Source organism: Arachis duranensis, chromosome 5 (genome assembly GCF_000817695.3).
Source record: "Arachis duranensis cultivar V14167 chromosome 5, aradu.V14167.gnm2.J7QH, whole genome shotgun sequence".
Classification (NCBI taxonomy): Eukaryota; Viridiplantae; Streptophyta; class Magnoliopsida; order Fabales; family Fabaceae; genus Arachis; species Arachis duranensis.
The window spans coordinates 14,934,210-14,953,399 of record NC_029776.3 but is presented as its reverse complement, the minus strand read 5'-3'; the positions used below and the strand labels follow the sequence as shown (position 1 = coordinate 14,953,399).

The window sequence follows — 19,190 nt, the reverse complement described above, 5'->3', positions numbered from 1 at the left end:
AACTTGGGCCCACTTGTTCTTTGTTGGGCCCCATGACACTATGTCCACATAAAGGATCTAAAATTGGGCTTTAGAATGGTATTCCAAGCCCAAAGGAAACACTGCAGGAGCAGAAAATGGAAAACGGTTAACATGGATGGAGAGATAAAGAAATGACAGTTGGTTGGTTAGGAATGGCGCAGGGCTTATCCTGGGAAAACAGCACATAGTCATGATTCCAAGTTGAGAGGAAGCAGAGTGAAGAAGCAGCATTGAAATTGCAAGTTAGAAATGCACTCGCTATCTCACTCTCACAGCTTCCTACGCCCACTTGCATCGTTTCCCTCTTCTTCCGCTCATCGCACTTCCTACCTCACTCTTCACTCATCCTCTTCATCTTTCATCAGCTCGGCTATCTATCGCACCCATGCACCTTCAACAACCCCTAACAAACTTCGGGGTAAAAGGGTAATTCCATCTGACAGTTACAACGGTTCCCATTGGGAATGTCAGTTATCCCCGCCACACCGTGCTGACGTGGCTCCTTCTGAGATTGACACCGACGATGGTTCATCCAAGGGGCATCTCAAGTTTCTACTCCTGTTTGGGTTCCTCGCACTTGGGGACTCTTACCCTGCATTTGCCGCTTCAGATTCCTTTCCTTTCTTCCATGATTTTGGTGACTTAAGCACAGGTTTTGCTTCAGTTAGGAAAATCTCCCTGTCACTTCTTCGAACATAATCATAATGCAATTTGCAGCTAGAGTTATTCCGTTGCAATTTAAGTAAAATCACTTCCAAATCAATTATTAATTACTGTGCAGCTCCAAGTGTAATATTTGATTACTTCTTGTCACAGGCATTTCTATTAATCTTTTTCTCTGAGCTGGGAGACAAGACTTTTTTCATTGCAGTAAGTACAAGCAAAACAATGTCCCGTTCCTTGCAATATGACCAAAACAAATGTTGCAACTTACAACTCCATTGATTTGTGTATTTGATGAGTTGGCAGGCACTCTTGGCAGCTAGGAATTCAGGTGTTGTTGTTTTCATTGGCACATTTGGCGCACTTGCGTATGTTTTTCTGTTTCACGGTGATTTAGATGCCCTTTCAGTTTGTTCTCTGTTTTTATGGACTTCCTCATGATTACTCACCTTTAATGATAAACTTATACAATTATTATTCTTGCTGATTTTTTTTTGAACAATTGCAAATAGCTATCTATGGAAGTCAACTATGCACTAATCTTCAAACTCTTTAATACCATTTTTGTTCATTTTTTGCAGTGCAATGACTCTCATATCAGTTGTCCTTGGCCGAACTTTTCACTATGTTGATGAAATCTTGCCCTTCAGGTTTTTGCTATATTTCTTGGAGTTATTTATGAACTATGAATGATACATCTTGGTCATACTAGAAGAGTGAGTAGGAATGAATTTTCCTAGACTTCATCTTATGATTTATGTTGAGCAGGTTTGGTGAGACTGATTTACCTGTTGATGACATTGCTGCTGTTTGCTTGTTGGTAAATATCACATCCTTGTTTATTTGAATTTATTTGTGTTCGCAATGCAACGTGCTTTATTCCAATAATTTTCTGTTCTTAGACAAAACACTGTTAATTTGACACTGAATTTAATTGACTTCAGCTGTACTTTGGAGTCTCTACTCTCGTGGATGCATCATCAAGCGATGGCCAGAAATCAGATGATGAGCAGAAGGAGGTAAAATTTGGCATGTATTTATCAGCTTTCAAAGCATAATGTGTTCAATGCATTAATATTGATTTTAGGCTGCATATTTGATTTGTCACTTTGGTTGATTGATAGAGTTCTCTAAAATTCCTAAAATTTAATGTTTCCTATCTTAACCAGGCCGAGTTAGCAGTTTCAGATTTTTCTGGAAATGGTGCTGGAATATTAGCAGCTGCTGGCACAGTTGTCAGTACTTTCCTCTTAGTTTTTGTTGCTGAATGGGGTGATAAATCATTTTTCTCCACAATTGGTGAGTATTTTACCGGCATCGTTCGAATACAAAATGTAATATTCATGTCAAACATTTTCACGGAAAGCTAAGGAATCAAATATATATGCGTGGAAAGAGTTTAGAGTGACAATTAATTTTGATCAGTACAATTTTTATTTATTGTTCGTTCATCTCAAATTGCAAGACATGTTCTCTTGGTTCTTGTCCTGATATACTGAACTCACCCTCAAGATCCCCCCCCTACTATTCAGCCCTTGCAGCAGCTTCTTCACCTCTTGGAGTCATAGGAGGAGCGCTAGCTGGTCACGGCGCTGCAACTTTGGTAACGCTATTTATCTAAGTTAATACACAAATGATTGTTGAAACGCCTCTTGAAATTACCTGTCAGATTTCTTAATTAGTGCTTTTCAATGCACGCTCTAGATGGCTTTCAACAATATTCTAAACAAGCACTGTTGTATTCCATAGCTTAAAACAGATTAGAGTCTAATAAGCATATATTTAATACACCCAAAAAGGTCATAAAATAAAAACAGACTAAATGCCTAAATGCATGTAATTTACATTCCTTGAGCAAAGTGTCGTTTACTTTCTTATCACATATCTGTATGCATTGGCGGGCTTTCTATTCTCAAAAGTATATTTTGTTATATGCAGCTTGCTGTACTTGGGGGCTCTCTACTCGGGACATTTTTGTCAGAGAAGGTAATTTCTCTTGTAGCCTACCTTCCTGGTATGCTTTCATGGTTCTCTCTGTGCAAAAGTGGGCCCAATTTCATGGATTGGTCATCCTTTACGCATCCAATCATACCGATTCTTTAACCAGTGGGACAACCATTTGCTGTAAAATAATTTAATCTATGATCTACAAAATGCTTTTATTAATGCTAGAATCACAGCATAAAATCTAATAATCTATATCAACTTTATGAAAAGTGCAACATGTTATACAGATTCCTTTAAAGGGACCTTTATTAAGTCCCACATCATCTAAAATTGAAAGTATGATAGTCCTTATAAATGTAAGGCAACCTTTATTTTTTAAACTAACTTTTAAGATAAGGTTCACACCACAAATTTCACATCCTTATCTCTTGGTTAGTTTTTTTGGGAATGAACATACTCTTTCAATCAGATAATAGACAACCAAATGACGCCTCCCTTCTACTTGGTGCGGCTAATAGCTAGTACATTATTGTAACCATAAGATTACGAATATGCTGATGCTTTTCTAACCACACTTTATTCTTATGTTAATAGTGCTACATAGTTGAAGCCTGAACCTGCATTTGTGTATTTGTTTTTGTAATATTACTTAACACCTATAAATACTAAGACATTCTTTTCTCACTTTCCTCTTGAAGGTTATTTCCTACATTGGAGGTGTTCTCTTTCTCGTCTTTGCTGCAGTGACCCTATTTGAAATTGTGCAATAGAGGATAAAAGCGCCTCCATAAGCTAATTACAAAGCCATCAAGAACGCACTTGTCTCCAGTGTTTTATACTTTTGTCGGAACTTCTTTTAGAACTCATCTTAATTGCGGCTAAAAATCTTAGTATCCGATCCATCAATAAGTGTGTTACGTATCATTATCTTTTGTAGAAATTGTTCATCTTCCTTTATGTGTAGTCCTCTTAAATTTAAGATCTCTTATGTTTATTTTTCAAGTGAAATGTTAATTACTTATTACAAAACACATTCTTTAATTGTTGTGGATATTGTATATTGAGATTTTTATAGATTAGTTCCATCAAGCACTGTACTGGTGACTGGTAACCATTGATATATTTTTCTATAGCTTAAGAACTTGTCTATCTTGTTGAACTCCATAAGTATGTGGCACTATCACAGATGAATGAACCTTTTCCTTCTACTGTCCATCATGCTTGAACTTGGCCATCTTCGAAAGCCTATCAACTTCCTCTACCAAGTAGTCAACCCTCGCTACAAACTCGATGATCGAGGAAGTGAAGTTGACCAGCGACAATGCTTCCGTACTCTCCAAGGCCCTCATCCTAGGTAACAAGTCTGTCGTTATCTCACTATCTTCTTCAGAAGTAGTTTTGAGAAGTAGATAAGAATGGAGTTGCATAGAATGTTGAAGCCTCTTGGTAGCACTGTGAACCCTCTTGACCTGGGAGTTTTTCAGGCTCCATTTCATGCTGCTGATGTCCCTTCCTAGAATCCTTATAAGGTCTGCCACTTCGTTTGATACCTCTTTGATTTCTGACTCAAATAGAATTCGCAGATTGTACGGTGCCTGAAAAGTGAAAACCAACCATTAGAATGGAAGAACTTCATAATATAAGGTCATATGAAAATGATAAACATTTTTTTAACATAACTCAAAAGTTTGAATGTATATCTGTTGCATACAAAAATAATAGTTTCTTTCTATAGTAGCAAAAAGATTTAAAGATTCTCATACATGATTGTATTTAATTTGATGCAAATACTATGTAGTAAAGAGAGAATATTATTACAACCTGAATTTCTGAGTGTAGAATAGTATCAAGTGCCATAACTTCATAGGCACAGTGGCGTAACACTGCTGCAACTTTAAGATATTGTGACCATGGGTATAAAAATTGCAAGAATCTACCATGTGGTGGCTCCCATTTTGCCGAATTAGCCTTGCAATCAGAAAATAGAAGATTGTCATGCACATTAGATATTGAAACTAAGATGAAAAAAATATATAAAATAAAATGAAATACTATATATTTCAGGGAGCGTGTGCTCATAGTACCAGCATTTCAAACTTTGGCCCAGAATTAACCAAGTTGCTTTGACATCTCTCATAAGCTAGTTCACCTAAAATCTCATCCATCCCATTGGAAGTGATGAATTCAGACTTGTGTTGTGATCTTTCTTCTAAATATTTCTTTACACATTCTGATAATATCATAAAAGACAAAAAGAAAATCATGTTGGGATATATATACATGTTGCAAATCAAAAGGATTATGAAGAAGCTTAGAGGCCTTATATTAATTACCCTGGAGCGAATCTGCGAGTGAATAAAAGCATTTAACAAGATCGTTATGAAGCTGATCACCAGCCCACATAGGATAAACAAAGACATTGACACACACTGAAATGATTCCTCCAATGGCGATTGAATACCAGCGATCCACCATACTCTTAATTGGGTTCCCCATTCTGTATCCAGAGATTATGATCAAGCAGTAGCTTATCTGTATCACCCTGAACCCGTACTCATATTGCACAAGCCATGGCCAAATTCTCAGCATTGACGCTATGCTCGCTGTAAATATATATATATATACATCTCCATATCATATCGTACATAAATTTTGGAAAACATGCATAATGCTGCATGGCATGTATAATATAATTAATAAATGCATACCAACGAAGAAGATGCTAAGGCCAATAATAATAGGTTGAGCGACACTGCCACACCAGAGCGCTATATGAACAACAGCTATGGCCAAGATTCCCGCCAGCAAGCTTCCTAGTGCTCGATTAAAACCTCGGTTAAACGTTGCTCCTTCAAATATTGAATTCATGAAGTTGATTAATGATACCCATGGTGTAAGGTGCAAATATACATATATAGTTACTTACCCTTGTAATGATACCGTGTCTATGTATTACTAGTCTTATTGTATAATAAGGACATTGATAACAAACAAATATTAGTAAAAAATTATCAAAACTTATTACTTTTGGTTTTATTTAATGTATTTTATAATAAATAAATATTAAATAAAATAGTTTTAGTAGTTTTTTTTTTCTAACATATATTAAGAATAATGTTAAAGAAACAAAAAAAAAGTCTAAATAAGACGCATTTTAATTTTTTTTTGGTTGTTATTAAACATATCGATATATAAATTAAAATAGCTATTCATATGGAAATATTTTTAAGACAATTTAGTCAAATTATTAAACAATTTTCAACTATTATTTTTTATAATAAGAAGATATTTTTACGTGAATAGTCAGCACAAATTAAAATATTTTTATACTTACCAACAGTGTATTCGAAGACGATGATAGCAGTGATAATGGCCCAGATGATATTGGTGCCAAAGACATGGTAGGGGGCTTTAAATAGTGCTAATAGGGACACTACAACTACAGATAGTCCTGCTTTGAGGCCAAATATTACTTCATCTTCCTTCCAAATACACCAAACTTTACTCATGCTACATTTGATACTACTCTCAGAATCAGGTTTATTAGTAGGAATGCTAATTTCTATGCTATCCTTTTTCCCATTCATTCTCTACAATGAGTAATCTATATAACAATGGTATAGTGGAGGAACCAACACAAGCTATATATAACTTTCCTTCTTAACTCTTCTTGAGAGAGTGTGTTTTCGGGTATTTATATACATCACAGAGAAAGAGAGAGATTCAAAGAGGAAGCATAAGGTATAGTATAATGGAACAAGAATTGATACCATAATCAGTATTTGAGAATGGAAATTGTTCACAACAGATCAGGAAAAAGTTTGAATTAACGAATTAAGTGAGTAATCATAAAAGTAGGTTTCATATCACATCTTGATTCAAAATCTTAACTAATAAATTATAAATTCTCTGCATTATATATTCTTTACTTAAGAATAGAAACTAGTATTCATAATTTTCAGCCACCCAAGCTAGTTCACACATGCATGTTCCTAAAAATAACACAGAATAATGACAGAGACTTCCATCTCCCAAATTATTCTTTTGAGTCCTAAGGAAATGGAGATACCCAAGTTGTTAACATAATTAATTACTGATGCTGGTAGAACTTTTTTTCCGCTCATCACAACATATTGACAATAACCAATGTAAGCCGTTTCTTATCTTTTATATGTATAACTGTATACGATATGATGTCGCAGATGCCTTTTTTTAAATGTTCATTAAGTTATGTGAGATATTGTTCCATTATTCTCCAATCTCCAACCTCAAAACTTAGTTCCGTGCCCTTACTTTAGACACGCATGAACATATTCTCACTCCAGATTACTCTAGCACTGAAATTAAGAAATTTAAAGATAACTAGAATGAGATCCGTGACAGAGTGGTAAATTAATGATAGTATATAATAAAATATTAAAAATTATTATATTTTGTAAAATTAAATTAAATATATGTCAACTAAAATTAAATTTAAAAGGTATTTTATTTAAAATAATTTATAATATAAAAGATTTAGATGTTAAAATTCTATAAAATGACATTTTTATTTGGTAGTTTAATTTTTGTATTTATTTTAGTTGATGAACTTAGTCTTCTTATGTGGCGTTCGCCCTCCTTTTTCTTTATTGGTTGTTCTTAGAGTTGTTACTTTCTTCTTTTATGGTACATTCTTGTGAAGACATATTCTTTATGAATTGTTGAGTTGTATGCACTTTTCTATTGAATAATTATTCGATTTCTAATCATTTTATTCTTAAAATTTGTGTTGACATTGTCTTGGATTGGTATCTCCATTACTTCATGTTGATAAGCCCTGTTTAGGATTTTTTATATTTGTTAAATTGAATATTTAAATAAATGAATTAATTTTTGAGAGACTTATCAGTTATGAAATATCCATTAGTCAGTTGTGCGAATTTTTTCATTTGTAGATTGATATAGATTTTTGTATTCGAAGTTGTGCTAACCGAATAATCACCTAAAATATTATAATATAATAGATTATATAAAATAAGATTGTATTGTATTTGTCTCATTTAATGTATTATATAAAATATAATTCTTTGAACTAAGAAAAAAAATAGATTTAAAATTTTTTGAAAAAGATGTACCTTTGTATTCACTAACTAATGTTGATGTAAGTGCAATAATTTTTTGGCTCTTTATTTGTGTTGTAATTTCTTTATTTATCTTGAGAGATTTTTGCACAATGTGACTTTTAACACGATGTTCTTAAAATTATTAGTATTTTGTTAATAACTATATATGTAAATGAAAAATGAATTGATGCTCCATTGAGTAAGTTTGAGATATTGTGTAGTTCAAAAATAAATTTTTTATGCTAAATTTGATGTTATTTGAAGAAATAATGATAAGAGACTTATACAAGTAGTTTCAATAGTATGGAATAAAATTTATTATAATTAATAATATTATTATGACATTTGTAATATGGATGTTTATTGTATTTAATGAGTTATTCATAGAAATTAATAAATTAATTATTGGAGCTATACATTTATTATATTATTTATAACGGTAAGATATACTAAATACCCGATANTATATATATATATATTTTTGCTAATTTAGAAATAATAGTTGATTTGGCAAAAATTGAGTGGATGATTCTAAAATTTTGTCAAGTAAGCGATGTTGCTGACATGACATTAGTAGGAGGAGAAAGATATCTTAAAAGTAATGTGGATAAACTTATGTATCTACTTTTATATATTAAGAATAAATAGATTTCGGATGATAAGCGTACTTGATAAACATTAGTATAAGAATATATACTCAAATAGATGTTTAAAAAATTTTGTATTAGACACTTTTGTTCTAAAATTTATTACATTGAGGTCTCAAATTTTATAAAATTAAGACATATATATAGGTTTTTTTATTACAATCTTAAAGACCTATTTATCTAAGTAAAAACAACACTAAAAAATTTATATATTTTATTTCTGTTTGTAAAATTTATAAATTTTAATGTAATAAAATTTTTTTATAGATAAAAATGTCTAATATCAAATTTTTTAAAAATAATCTATTATATAAAATTCGAATATTATATTAAAATTAAAATTAAATGAGTCTAATTTAATCGATAAAAACTAGTTCGATAGGGGAAGATAAAACTTTACATACCTTTATTAACAATTTAAAGACCAAAATTTTGAAAAATGTAAAAAGTGTAATAATCAACAAGATGTAAAAAAAATCAAAATAATAAAATGTCATATATATATAAAGATGATAAACAAATCTAAATTTATCGAATTGGACTGTGTAATCTGCTTAAAATGATAGGTCGAGTTAAAAAAATGAGACGGTCATATATCAAAAATTCGCTTAACTTGCACCGCTTAAACCATGAGTTTTAATGGAATGGGACAAGTTTTTTCTCCGGATTTATGGTTTTTTTGAAGATGTTCTAATTTAGTATTTTAGATTATGTTTTACGTTTGATTGATTATGTTTTAAACTTGTAGATGTTTAATTATATATTTTGGATAATATTTATTTTACTTTAAAAAATGTTGGTTTTATTATTTGTTTCAAAAAATTTTATTTATAATTATGTTTATTACATATTTATAATTATAAAGACTTTGTTTGTGAATTTAAAAATTATAATTTTTTATATTTTTAAAAATTATAAATTTATTAAAATAATTGTAAAATTATATATATTATTTAATATTTAATAATAAAAAAATTAATGAATTTGACCTACTAATTTGCTGTTAAATAAGATGGAATAAAATTTTAGAATCACTTTATTAAATAAAATAGAATAAATTAATCTACTAAAAATAGACTTTTGACAGAACAGGACGGACTTTTCGATTACCACCCTTGCATATATCGAAAGTAGTAAGTTTTTGTCTTATCGTTTTATGCATGCACGATGTTATAGATGATGCCTTCTTTCATGCATGTTAAATTGATTCCCTAAGATGATTGTTCTTCCACTATTCTCCAAACTATAGAACTAATTCAGTTGGATCCATAACCCCATTCTACTCTACAGTCTACACATTATGCATGTACATATTCTGAGTCCAAACCACTCAGTAGTCACTCAAATTAAGAAACATATGATACGTGGCTTGTAATTTTTGACAGTAGTAGTGGTAGTGGAAGACATCATCCATATTATATGCTACTAGTACTACACTCCTGGACAAAAATAAATTTTCAATCTATTCATCCGAGGCATAATTTTTTGCATATAAGGATGCAGTTATATATTCCGAATTTATTTCAGCATTCAGTGTAACAATATACAATTGATGCCTTGATGGATATGAATTATTATAAGAGAAATACGAAAGACTAACATAATTTATTATTTTTGGTTAATGATATATTAATCAATAAAATTTAAAAGTATAAATTAAAAATATATTATTAAATTGTTAGACAAAAAAATTAATCTAATAACTAAGAATATTGATAAAAAATAATAAATTTTATTTATTTTTTAATATTTCTCTTATTATAAGTATATATATGTCATATTCAGCTAGATGAAAAAATTGAACTAGGTGATCCATATAAGATTTAGAATCTATTCCACGAATAAGGATTAATTGAGTTTTTTTTTCAACATCAGAATTATACTGAATAGAAATTAAAGACAAAGATTAATTGAATTAATATCCAGCGTAATATATTTTTTTTCTTTTGGAATTGAAATGGTACTAAATTCGAAAATTAAATACGAAAAATAGAAAACAAAGAAATGATCTACCATCATCATCTATATGATATGGCTGAAGCTAGCAGGTGGGATATCTAAAAAATGGAATCTGCTGTCATTCTATGCTAGGACTAATAATAGGTAAGATAAAATAGGATTTAAATTAAACTCTAATTTTATTTATAGGTTTAAATTATTTTTAAAGTCCAGTCCTATTTTATTTGCGAATTAAAAATTTTTCAATTTGTATTTACTCGCACCATAAAATTCTACGTTTTATCTTACCGATTTAATTTACAATAAATTAATTTTTTAATTAAATACAATATTTAATCATTCTATAATTTATAAATATACTGGTAAAATAAAAAATATAAAATTAAATTTAGAATAAAATATTAAATTGGTCTCCTACGTTTGAGTATAATTTTATTTTGGTCTTTAAAGTTTAAAGTGTAAAACCTAAAATTTTTAAAAAATTCTATTTTGAACTAATTTCAAATCATATATTTATTTACAGTTTTAATTTCAAAGATTATTTTATTAAAAATAATTAAAAATAGTTTTGATTAATTGGATTTGAAATAAATTAAAGTATTTATCCAAACTCTATAATTTTGGATTATTTTCCTATTTACTATTTAAAGTCTTAGAAAATTTTGTATGATAATATTTTTATAATTAAATACTTTAAGTTTTGTTAATAAAAAAATCAATTATATTATCTTATATTTTTAATTAGAGTATTTGATTGAGAATCAAATTAGTATTTCCATACAACAAATAATACTTTAAAGTAATTTTAAGGACTAAATTAGATTTTAAATTAATACTCTTTATACTCCAATTTTATTAAAATTAACTTACTCTAATTAAACCCAAAATTCCTAAATCAAAACCCTAATTTTGACCTAACCCTAACCCACTCACACAACTCGCACAACACACACAACATACACCACCCACACAGCACGCAACCACGAAGAAAGAAAAAGAAAGAAGGAAAGAAAGAAGGGAAGAGGGGAAGGGAACCGCCGAGGAGAAGGAGAAGAAGAGAAAGGGAAGCTATTTGCGCCCTGCCACCGCTCCAGTTCCTCGCCATCGTGCTGCATCGCCGTTTATGGGGAGTCGCCGTCGCTGCCGATCTGCCATGAACCGCGAGGAGGAGTGGATCGCGCCACCCAGTCGTTGTCATCGTCCTCGCTGTGTCGCCACCGTCGTCGTCCTCGCCTTGCCGCCGTCAACCATGGGTAAAGCAGAAGAGAGTGTGCAAAGAGAGAGAGAGACCGACAGGAGAGCATACGCGCGGGAAGGGAGAAGCCGGTTCTGTCATCATCGTCGCTAGGGGTGTGCATCGATCGGGTGAAACCGGGTTTGATGTGACTCAGACCCGATCCGAAATATATACCGGGCCTATTTATTAGACCGGAACCCGGCTCTAGACCCGATGAAACCTATACACTTTCGGGCCACGATTATACCAAATAAAAATCGGGTGAAAATCGGGCCGTTAACATTACATTATCTTGACACTTTCTTATAAGCTAGCATGTGAAAATATCCAAAATTTCAAAACTCCAACTATTATTTGATATGGTAAAATTCACTTAGAAAAATATAACAAGAACCAACTCTTCTCTAAAATTAAAGCATAACCATAATCAATACTAATATTGTATAATAACACCAAATATCTAAATCAATACAAATAACACAATATTATGCATTAGTCTAAAATCTTATGCATTTTAAACATAAAATATTAACTTATAGTCTTATAATAACTAATAACACAAAATATAAGGTTTACAATACTTAAATTCCACATAAGAATAGCCATCCTCCATCACTAATAACACAAAAATCAATTGTGTATGATGACCGGGCCACCGGGCCGACTTCGAACGGCCCGAGCCATGGCCCGGACCCGACCCAAAATAATGATCAGGTCTATTTTTGAGACCCTTACCCGGCCCTAAACCCGATGAAATCACACTAAATTAGCCCATAAAGTGCTCGGGACCGGGCCGGACCATGCACACCCCTAGTCACCGCAGAGAAAACCCAATGCCACTGCACCATGCCTCGCTGCTATCGCCACACCGTCGCTGCAGATTGTGCCACAGCTAGGGTTCATCTCCACCGTCAACTAGGTCGCCAGGAGAAGCAGAACGAAACAGAGATGAACGCGAAGGAGGATGACAAAGGCCACCATCGCTGCTATTGCCGTCACTAGGCTCGTCGAATGCCGCCGTGACCACCACTGAACTCTACGTTGTTGTTAGTCACTGATAGAGGTATCTTTGCCGCCTCTATTTTGTCCTTCGCTTTCTTAAACTTTTTCTACTTCCACTTTTACTGTACTATTATCCTATTTTCTGCTACAATTAGGTTGAATATTGACGCTAGTGTTGTCGCGGGAGTCTAGGGATGGCAATACTACCCGAACTCGCGGGTATCCATCCCGCCCCTACCCGCTCGGGGCGGGTTTTTAGTTATGTGATGATGGTTATATAAATTTTGAAATTTAATTTTATTTATTGGATTTTAGTACCCATAGGGGCGGGTTAGGGTTCAACATTTTACTACCCACGGGTAAAAGCGGGGCGGGTTCTATGCGGGTTATTATACGGCGGAACGGGGTCGGGTAGAGCAAAAACCCGCCCCTACCCGCCCCGTTGGCACCCCTACGCAGGACTGCTGAAGCTACTGCTATTTCTGTTTCTGTTATCTTGGTACTGGTCTGATCTTTCCTGTAGATTTGGTCCATTTGTATGTTCTGTTTTGTCACTGCTACGGTTTTCATGTTATAATTTTAATTTAATTCTAGTCCTTACTTTGTCTTGAATCCTAGGGTTGTAATTGCTTTTAATTCCTATCCAATTTGAATCTTCTATTTTGCTGCAACCATGGCCACTGCTGTGAAGACTAACATTGTCACTGTTCCGGTTGCTGCCACTGTCGTTCTAGTTGCGTGAGAGTCGCAGCTGCTGCCATGAATTAAAAGGAGAGGGAATTATCACGATAAATTTATGCGAACTCGGCTAATCGAGGTAGGGGATTCTTTTAAAGTTAAAATATTTTGGAGTTGAATACCTGATTAGTTTAGTAAATTAATGCAAATGAATTAATGTTGTGATTGAAATGAGTTTTTTGCTGTGATTGAAGTTGTGACTGAATTGAGTATTGATTTATCATTCTTTGAAATTTCTGGCAAAATGATTGGATATATTGATTTTGAACTTTTGATTGAAATTGGTTCTTATTGATTTTAAATGATGAATTTGAAAATGTTAATTTGTAAAGTTGGTTTTGACTGAGTTGGGGTTAAAAAGAGGGGACCCGTGATGGGTGGCAAATTCCAGTTTTTAAGGGAGGTGCTGTCGGAATTTTTCTAAGAATTTGAAGAAGTTTTGGTTGTGATTTTGAAAATGATTTTGATTTAAGTAACTTTAATAAAAGAAGTATATTTTGAATGCTTTTAAAGATTATTAAAGATAATCGGATTCTTATGATTTTATTAACCTTGTAGTTTTAAACTCACTTGATTTTTAATAACGAGAGGAGATTTAAATAATTAACTAAAGACTTAAAAATAGTAAATTAAATATAAATTCAAGGGTTCAGGAATAGGAAAGTGAGTTTAAGGTTTTTAATGAAATTGAACGTAAGAGTTAATAGGAAGAAGGTTATTTTGAGGAAGAAGGTTATTTTGAGGAATACGATGAAAATTGTGTGGTATTGATTTAGAGGTAAGTTTAGTGAGTTATTTGAAGATTATATTTAAAATTGAGATGTGATTTAGTGACAATTAGTTTTGGTTGAAGTCTGATGATGATTTCGAGGTTGAGGGAGGATAATGATTAAGTATGATTGAGGTATGGTGATAATTCTGGTTAATTATAGTGTTGTGGGGTGATGATTGTGATTGATGACAATGGTTACGTTATTGATGACAATATTTGTGATGAATGAGACATGATTAAGAATGATGCGGATGTTGATGAATTATGATTGAACTATTCATATGGCTTATTTATTTGAATTATCTGAGATACGAGTTTTCCTGGGTAAAGAGTCGTGGCTTGCCACCACGTGTTTCAGGTTGAGACTCGATACTCTGTTGACCCTGCGATGTAAGGGAGACTGGTGTTAGGATTTGGTTGAATTAGTCCCACATTGCTTAGGATAGCAAATGGAGTGGGTGGCCTAGGCTATAAATATGAGGCTAAGTTCTCCATAATTTTTGCACCAGTCGGAAACACTTAAAGCTTGTATCTGACTTTTCTTTTTCTCTATACTCTTTGATTAGAGAGTGTTCTGAGGTGTAGTTAAATATTTGCTTTAAGAGAGTGTGGGTATACTGGGGTGCCGGTGTTAGAGAGAAAGAAGTCTGTGTGTTATAACAATTTTCACATAGTGATATTCTCTGGTTGTCATTTGACAACGGACGTGATTTTTTCTCCGGTAATTGGAGTTTTCACGTTAAATTCTTGTGTTGTGATTGTGTCTATTTTATTTCTCTGTGAAATGTATTTTCTCAAGGGGGAATGGTGTATTATTCCCAACAATGTGGTATCAGAGCTTCGGTTCGGTGGGATTTATTCTTAGTATACTCTGTGGTTGCAGCCTAGTCTGACCTTCCACATCAGAAAAGAATTTTGTCCTGTAGTTTGAGGTTGATCTTTGGTTGCTGTTGTTGTTGCCGGAAGGCAGTGTGACACTGTGAGAGTGCAGTTTGGAAAGGTTCTGGCTAAGGAAAGACCTGGTATTTAAGTGTGTCCATTGTGACCCACCTCTCTTTCCTGGGGACCCTTCCTAGTGCACGGTCTACAGTTGAGTTATACTATTCCAGTATACAGTTGTAACAATGTCAGGATATTCAAGTGCTGTAAAGCTTGAAATAGAGAAATTTGATGGAAGAATCAATTTTGGCTTGTGGCAAATACAAGTCAATGATGTGTTGATACAATCAGGTTTGCACAAGACGTAGAAGACAAGAAGTATCCTCATGGTATTGCCGCACTGCCATGGATAAAGATAAGTTGTGGCAATCGGGTCCACAATTGCACACAGGCATTGGTTGGCGTTGAGATGCAAGGTGTGTGGCGGAGTTATGTCGATGGCTGAATAACTTTCAGAAAAAGCCAATTTGAAAGTTGCACCATGAATTTTCAGCAAGGTTTCGATCTGTACCAAGGCGAAATACTTGGAGTGGTCTAATTCCAAGTGAGTATACTTTTATGGTGGAGTATGATAGTTCTCTGAATTATGATTGTCGGTATAGACAATGGCAGCAAAGAATTGTCGGTGTTGACAATGGAAGCTGAAGATGTGTGACTATTTCAATCAAGGGGGAGATTGTTAAGATTTGGTTAAATTAGTCCCACATTGCTTAGGATAGCAAATGGAGTGGGTGGCCTAGGCTATAAATATGAGTTCTCCATAATTTTTGCACTAGTCGGAAACACTTAAAGCTTGTATTTGACTTTTCTTTTCCTCTATACCTTTTGATTAGAGAGTGTTGTGAGGTGTAGTTAAATATTTGCTTTGAGAGTGTGGGTGTACTGGGGTGCCAGTGTTAGAGAGAAAGAAGTCTATGTGTTGTAACAATTTTCACATAGTGATATTCTCTGGTTATCATTTGGCAACGGCCGTGATTTTTTCTCCAGTAATTGGAGTTTTCATGTTAAATTCTTGTATATATATGAGAACAAGCTATGCATAGACTCATGGGGATGCGCGTCAGGGGACAGTCCAATGATTTATCAAACCAGACTTGTCGGGTTGGCTTGATAACTGATAGATGAGGCGCATCAGCCATAGGACAGTCATACATCATATACATTTGTATGTTTTGATTGAGTGTGCATTGTTTTGGTTTGCCTAACTGCCTACCCACATTTATCTGCTATTTGTTTTATTTGTTGTACTTGAATCCTACCTTTGATTTCTTTGTTTGTCTTGTATGTGTATGTTTATCTGAGAGACCTTTTTGGGTGGAGGCGTGATGAGAGTGGTTTCTGGTATGAGATGATGAAGGTTGGGGTAGAACAAACTAGGTGTTGTCTTATTATTTTAACTTATGTACTAGTTGGATAGGAAAGAGCAGAGTAAGTTGAGGGATAGAAAGTCTTTAGGCACGACTTTGATCTTTCTCATTTCTTTAAACTATTCACCTTACTGATTCGTAAACTAAAGGAATTCCTTTACGACTTTTAAAATTAATTTTTTATACAAAGTTTTTCCCAAAAGGTAATTTCATGGATAAACTGCTTTTATAACGAAATTAATTGTATTTTCAAGTATTTCTTTGCTTTGATGGTATTTCCTTCTATACTGAGAACCTGCGAGGACGGTGTTCTCACTCCTCTACAGGTCTTTTCTTTTTCAGGTTATGGGTGTGAAGTTCGAAAGAGCTTATTTATTTCCATTTCTGTTTTAAACGATGTTTGTGTTGTATTAGTTACTTTTTCCCTCGCCTTTATCTTTATAAGTTTTATAAGAGGGATAGGATTCTGATTATGTAATGCTTGTGAAATTAATAATATGTATATATATGTATTCTTTGTAAGTATTATAATTTGTAATGTATGGATGTAAGCTTTGAAAAAAATATGGTTTAAGTTTTAAACAGGCTCCTATTTTAGTATTAAATATATTTAGAGTCATCGTAATATCCAAGTTATCAGAGTGACGCAGTCTTATTTTAATTCAATTCTAGTCCTTACTTTGTTTTGAATCCCCAGGGTTATAATTACTTTTAATTCCTATCCAATTTGAATCTTCTATTTTACTGCAACTATGGCCACTGGTGTAAAGACTAACATTGTCGCTGTTCCGGTTGCTGCCACTGCCGTTCCAGTTGCATGAGAGTCGCAGTTGCTACCATGAATTAAAAGGAGGGGAAATTATCACGATAAATTTATGCGAACTCGGATAATTGAGGTATGGGATTCTTTTAAAGTTAAAATATTTTGAAGTTGAATACCTGATGAGTTGAGTAAATTAATGTAAATGAATTAATGTTGTGATTGAAATGAGTTTTCTGCTGTGATTGAAGTTGTGGCTGAATTGAGTATTGATTTATCATTCTTTGAAATTTCTGGTAAAATGATTGGATATATTGATTTTGAACTTTTGATTGAAATTGGTTCTTATTGGTTTTGAATGATGAATTTGGAAATGTTAATTTGTAAAGTTGGTTTTGACTGAGTTGGGGTTAAAAATAAGAGACTCGTGATGGGTGGCGAATTCCAGTTTTTAGGGGAGGTGCTGTCGGAATTTTTTTAAGAATTTGAAGAAGTTTTGGTTGTAATTTTGAAAATAATTTTGATTTAAGTAACTTTAATAAAAGAAGTATATTTTAAATGCTTTTAAAGCTTATTAAAGATAATCGAATTCTTATGATTTTATTAATCTTGTAGTTTTAAACTCATTTGATTTTTAATAACGAGAGGAGATTTGATTAATTAACTAAAGACTTATAAACAGTCAATTAAGTATAAATTCAAGGGTTTGGGAATAGGAAAGTGAGTTTAAGGTTTTTAATGAAATTGAACATAATAGTTAAGAGGAAGAAGGTTATTTTGAGGAATATGATGAAAATTGTGTGGTATTGATTTGGAGGTAAGTTTAGTGAGTTATTTGGAGATTATATTTAAAATTGAGATGTGATTTAGTCACAATTAGTTTTGGTCGAGGTCTGATGATGATTTCAAGGTTGAGGGAGGATAATGATTAAGTATGATTGAGGTATGATGATAATTCTGGTTAATTATAGTGTTGTGGGGTGATGAGTGTGATTCATGACAATGGTTATGTTATTGATGACAAGATTCGTGATGAATGAGACATGATTAAGAATGATGCGGATGTTGATGAATTATAATTGAACTATTCATATGGCCTATTTATTTGAATTATCTGAGATACGAGTTTTCCTGGGTAAAGAGCCATGGCTTGCCACCACGTGTTCCAGATTGAGACTCGATACTCTATTGACCCTGCGACGTAAGGGTGACCGGACACTTACAAATTCTCAGAAATGGTACCCCATTGAGCGATTTGATATATATATACATATATATATACATATATATATATATGTATGTATGTATGTATGTATGTATGTATGTATGTATGTATGTATGAGAAAAAGCTATGCATAAACTCATGGGGATGCGCGTCGGGGGATAGTCTAATGGTTTAGCGAATCGGACTTGTCGGGTTGGCTTGATAACCGACAGATGAGACTCATCAGCCATAGGACAAGCATACATCATATGCATTTGTATGTTTTGATTGAGTGTGCATTGTTTTGGTTTGCCTAATTGCCTAGCCACATTTATCTACTATTTATTTTACTTGCTGTACCTGAATTCTACCTGTGATTTCTTTGTTTGTCTTGTATGTGTATGTTTATCTGAGAGCCTTTTTGGGTAGAGGCGTGATGAGGGTGGTTTATGGTATGAGGTAATGAAGGTTAGGGTAGAACGAACTAGGTGTTGTCTTATTATTTTAACTTATGTACTAGTTGGATAGGAAAGAGCAAAGTAAGTTGAGAGATAGAAAGTCTTTAGGCACGACTTTGATCTTTCTCATTTCTTTAAACTATTCACCTTACTGATTCGTAAACTAAAGGAATTCCTTTACGACTTTTCAAATTAATTTTTTATACAAAGTTTTTCCCAAAAGGTAATTTCATGGATAAACTGATTTTATAACGAAATTAATTGTATTTGCAAGTATTTCTTTGCTTTGATGGTATTTCCTTTCCTACTGAGAACCCACGAGGACGATGTTCTCACTCCCCTACAGGTTTTTTCTTTTTCAGGTTATGGACAAC

At 33.0% G+C, this 19,190-nt stretch overlaps 3 protein-coding genes across 6 annotated transcripts; 1 reads left to right on the top strand and 2 right to left on the bottom strand.

Annotated features, from left to right (window-relative positions):
- The first annotated feature begins 117 nt into the window (after nt 1-117).
- LOC107488298 (protein PAM71, chloroplastic) lies at nt 118-4,457 on the top strand. Of its 4 annotated transcripts, none has more exons than XR_001591882.3 (10): nt 118-684; nt 838-891; nt 991-1,052; nt 1,266-1,334; nt 1,453-1,504; nt 1,629-1,703; nt 1,854-1,983; nt 2,197-2,287; nt 2,623-2,670; nt 3,330-4,457. XR_001591882.3 is itself a non-coding variant. In XM_016109025.3 (10 exons), the coding sequence occupies exons 1-10, from the start codon at nt 271-273 to the stop codon at nt 3,399-3,401; spliced, it is 1,047 nt and encodes a 348-aa protein (XP_015964511.1). In that variant the 5' UTR covers nt 122-270; the 3' UTR covers nt 3,402-4,457. The 4 variants fall into 4 exon arrangements, 3 of the variants coding, with proteins under 3 accessions (XP_052118470.1, XP_015964512.1, XP_015964511.1); XM_016109025.3 differs by having other exon boundaries at nt 122-684; nt 2,217-2,287; XM_052262510.1 differs by lacking the exon at nt 2,197-2,287.
- LOC127747586 (aluminum-activated malate transporter 9-like) lies at nt 3,837-4,729 on the bottom strand. Its single transcript, XM_052261642.1, has 2 exons — nt 4,453-4,729; nt 3,837-4,226 (listed from the first exon to the last, which is right to left on the bottom strand). Exons 1-2 carry the CDS (start codon nt 4,708-4,710, stop codon nt 3,837-3,839), a joined length of 648 nt encoding a protein of 215 aa, XP_052117602.1. The 5' UTR covers nt 4,711-4,729.
- Nucleotides 4,730-4,956: 227 nt separating this feature from the next.
- On the bottom strand, nt 4,957-6,218 carry LOC107488297 (aluminum-activated malate transporter 9-like). The gene is made up of 3 exons (XM_016109024.3): nt 5,966-6,218; nt 5,340-5,480; nt 4,957-5,234 (listed from the first exon to the last, which is right to left on the bottom strand). Exons 1-3 carry the CDS (start codon nt 6,216-6,218, stop codon nt 4,957-4,959), a joined length of 672 nt encoding a protein of 223 aa, XP_015964510.2.
- Nucleotides 6,219-19,190: the final 12,972 nt, after the last annotated feature.

Excerpts from the sequence above, each read along its gene's own strand:
- LOC107488298 (XM_016109025.3), top strand. The coding sequence starts at position 271 with ATGCACTCGCTATCTCACTCTCACAGCTTCCTACGCCCACTTGCATCG. Across the intron at positions 892-990 it reads ACAAGACTTTTTTCATTGCA|GCACTCTTGGCAGCTAGGAA; the intron begins GTAAGTACAAGC and ends ATGAGTTGGCAG. Across the intron at positions 2,671-3,329 it reads GGACATTTTTGTCAGAGAAG|GTTATTTCCTACATTGGAGG; the intron begins GTAATTTCTCTT and ends TTCCTCTTGAAG.
- LOC127747586 (XM_052261642.1), bottom strand. The coding sequence starts at position 4,710 with ATGAGCACACGCTCCCTGAAATATATAGTATTTCATTTTATTTTATAT. Across the intron at positions 4,227-4,452 it reads TTCTACACTCAGAAATTCAG|GCACCGTACAATCTGCGAAT; the intron begins GTTGTAATAATA and ends TTCACTTTTCAG.
- LOC107488297 (XM_016109024.3), bottom strand. The coding sequence starts at position 6,218 with ATGAATGGGAAAAAGGATAGCATAGAAATTAGCATTCCTACTAATAAA. Across the intron at positions 5,481-5,965 it reads CGTCTTCGAATACACTGTTG|GAGCAACGTTTAACCGAGGT; the intron begins GTAAGTATAAAA and ends CAATATTTGAAG. Across the intron at positions 5,235-5,339 it reads CCTTAGCATCTTCTTCGTTG|CGAGCATAGCGTCAATGCTG; the intron begins GTATGCATTTAT and ends ATATATTTACAG.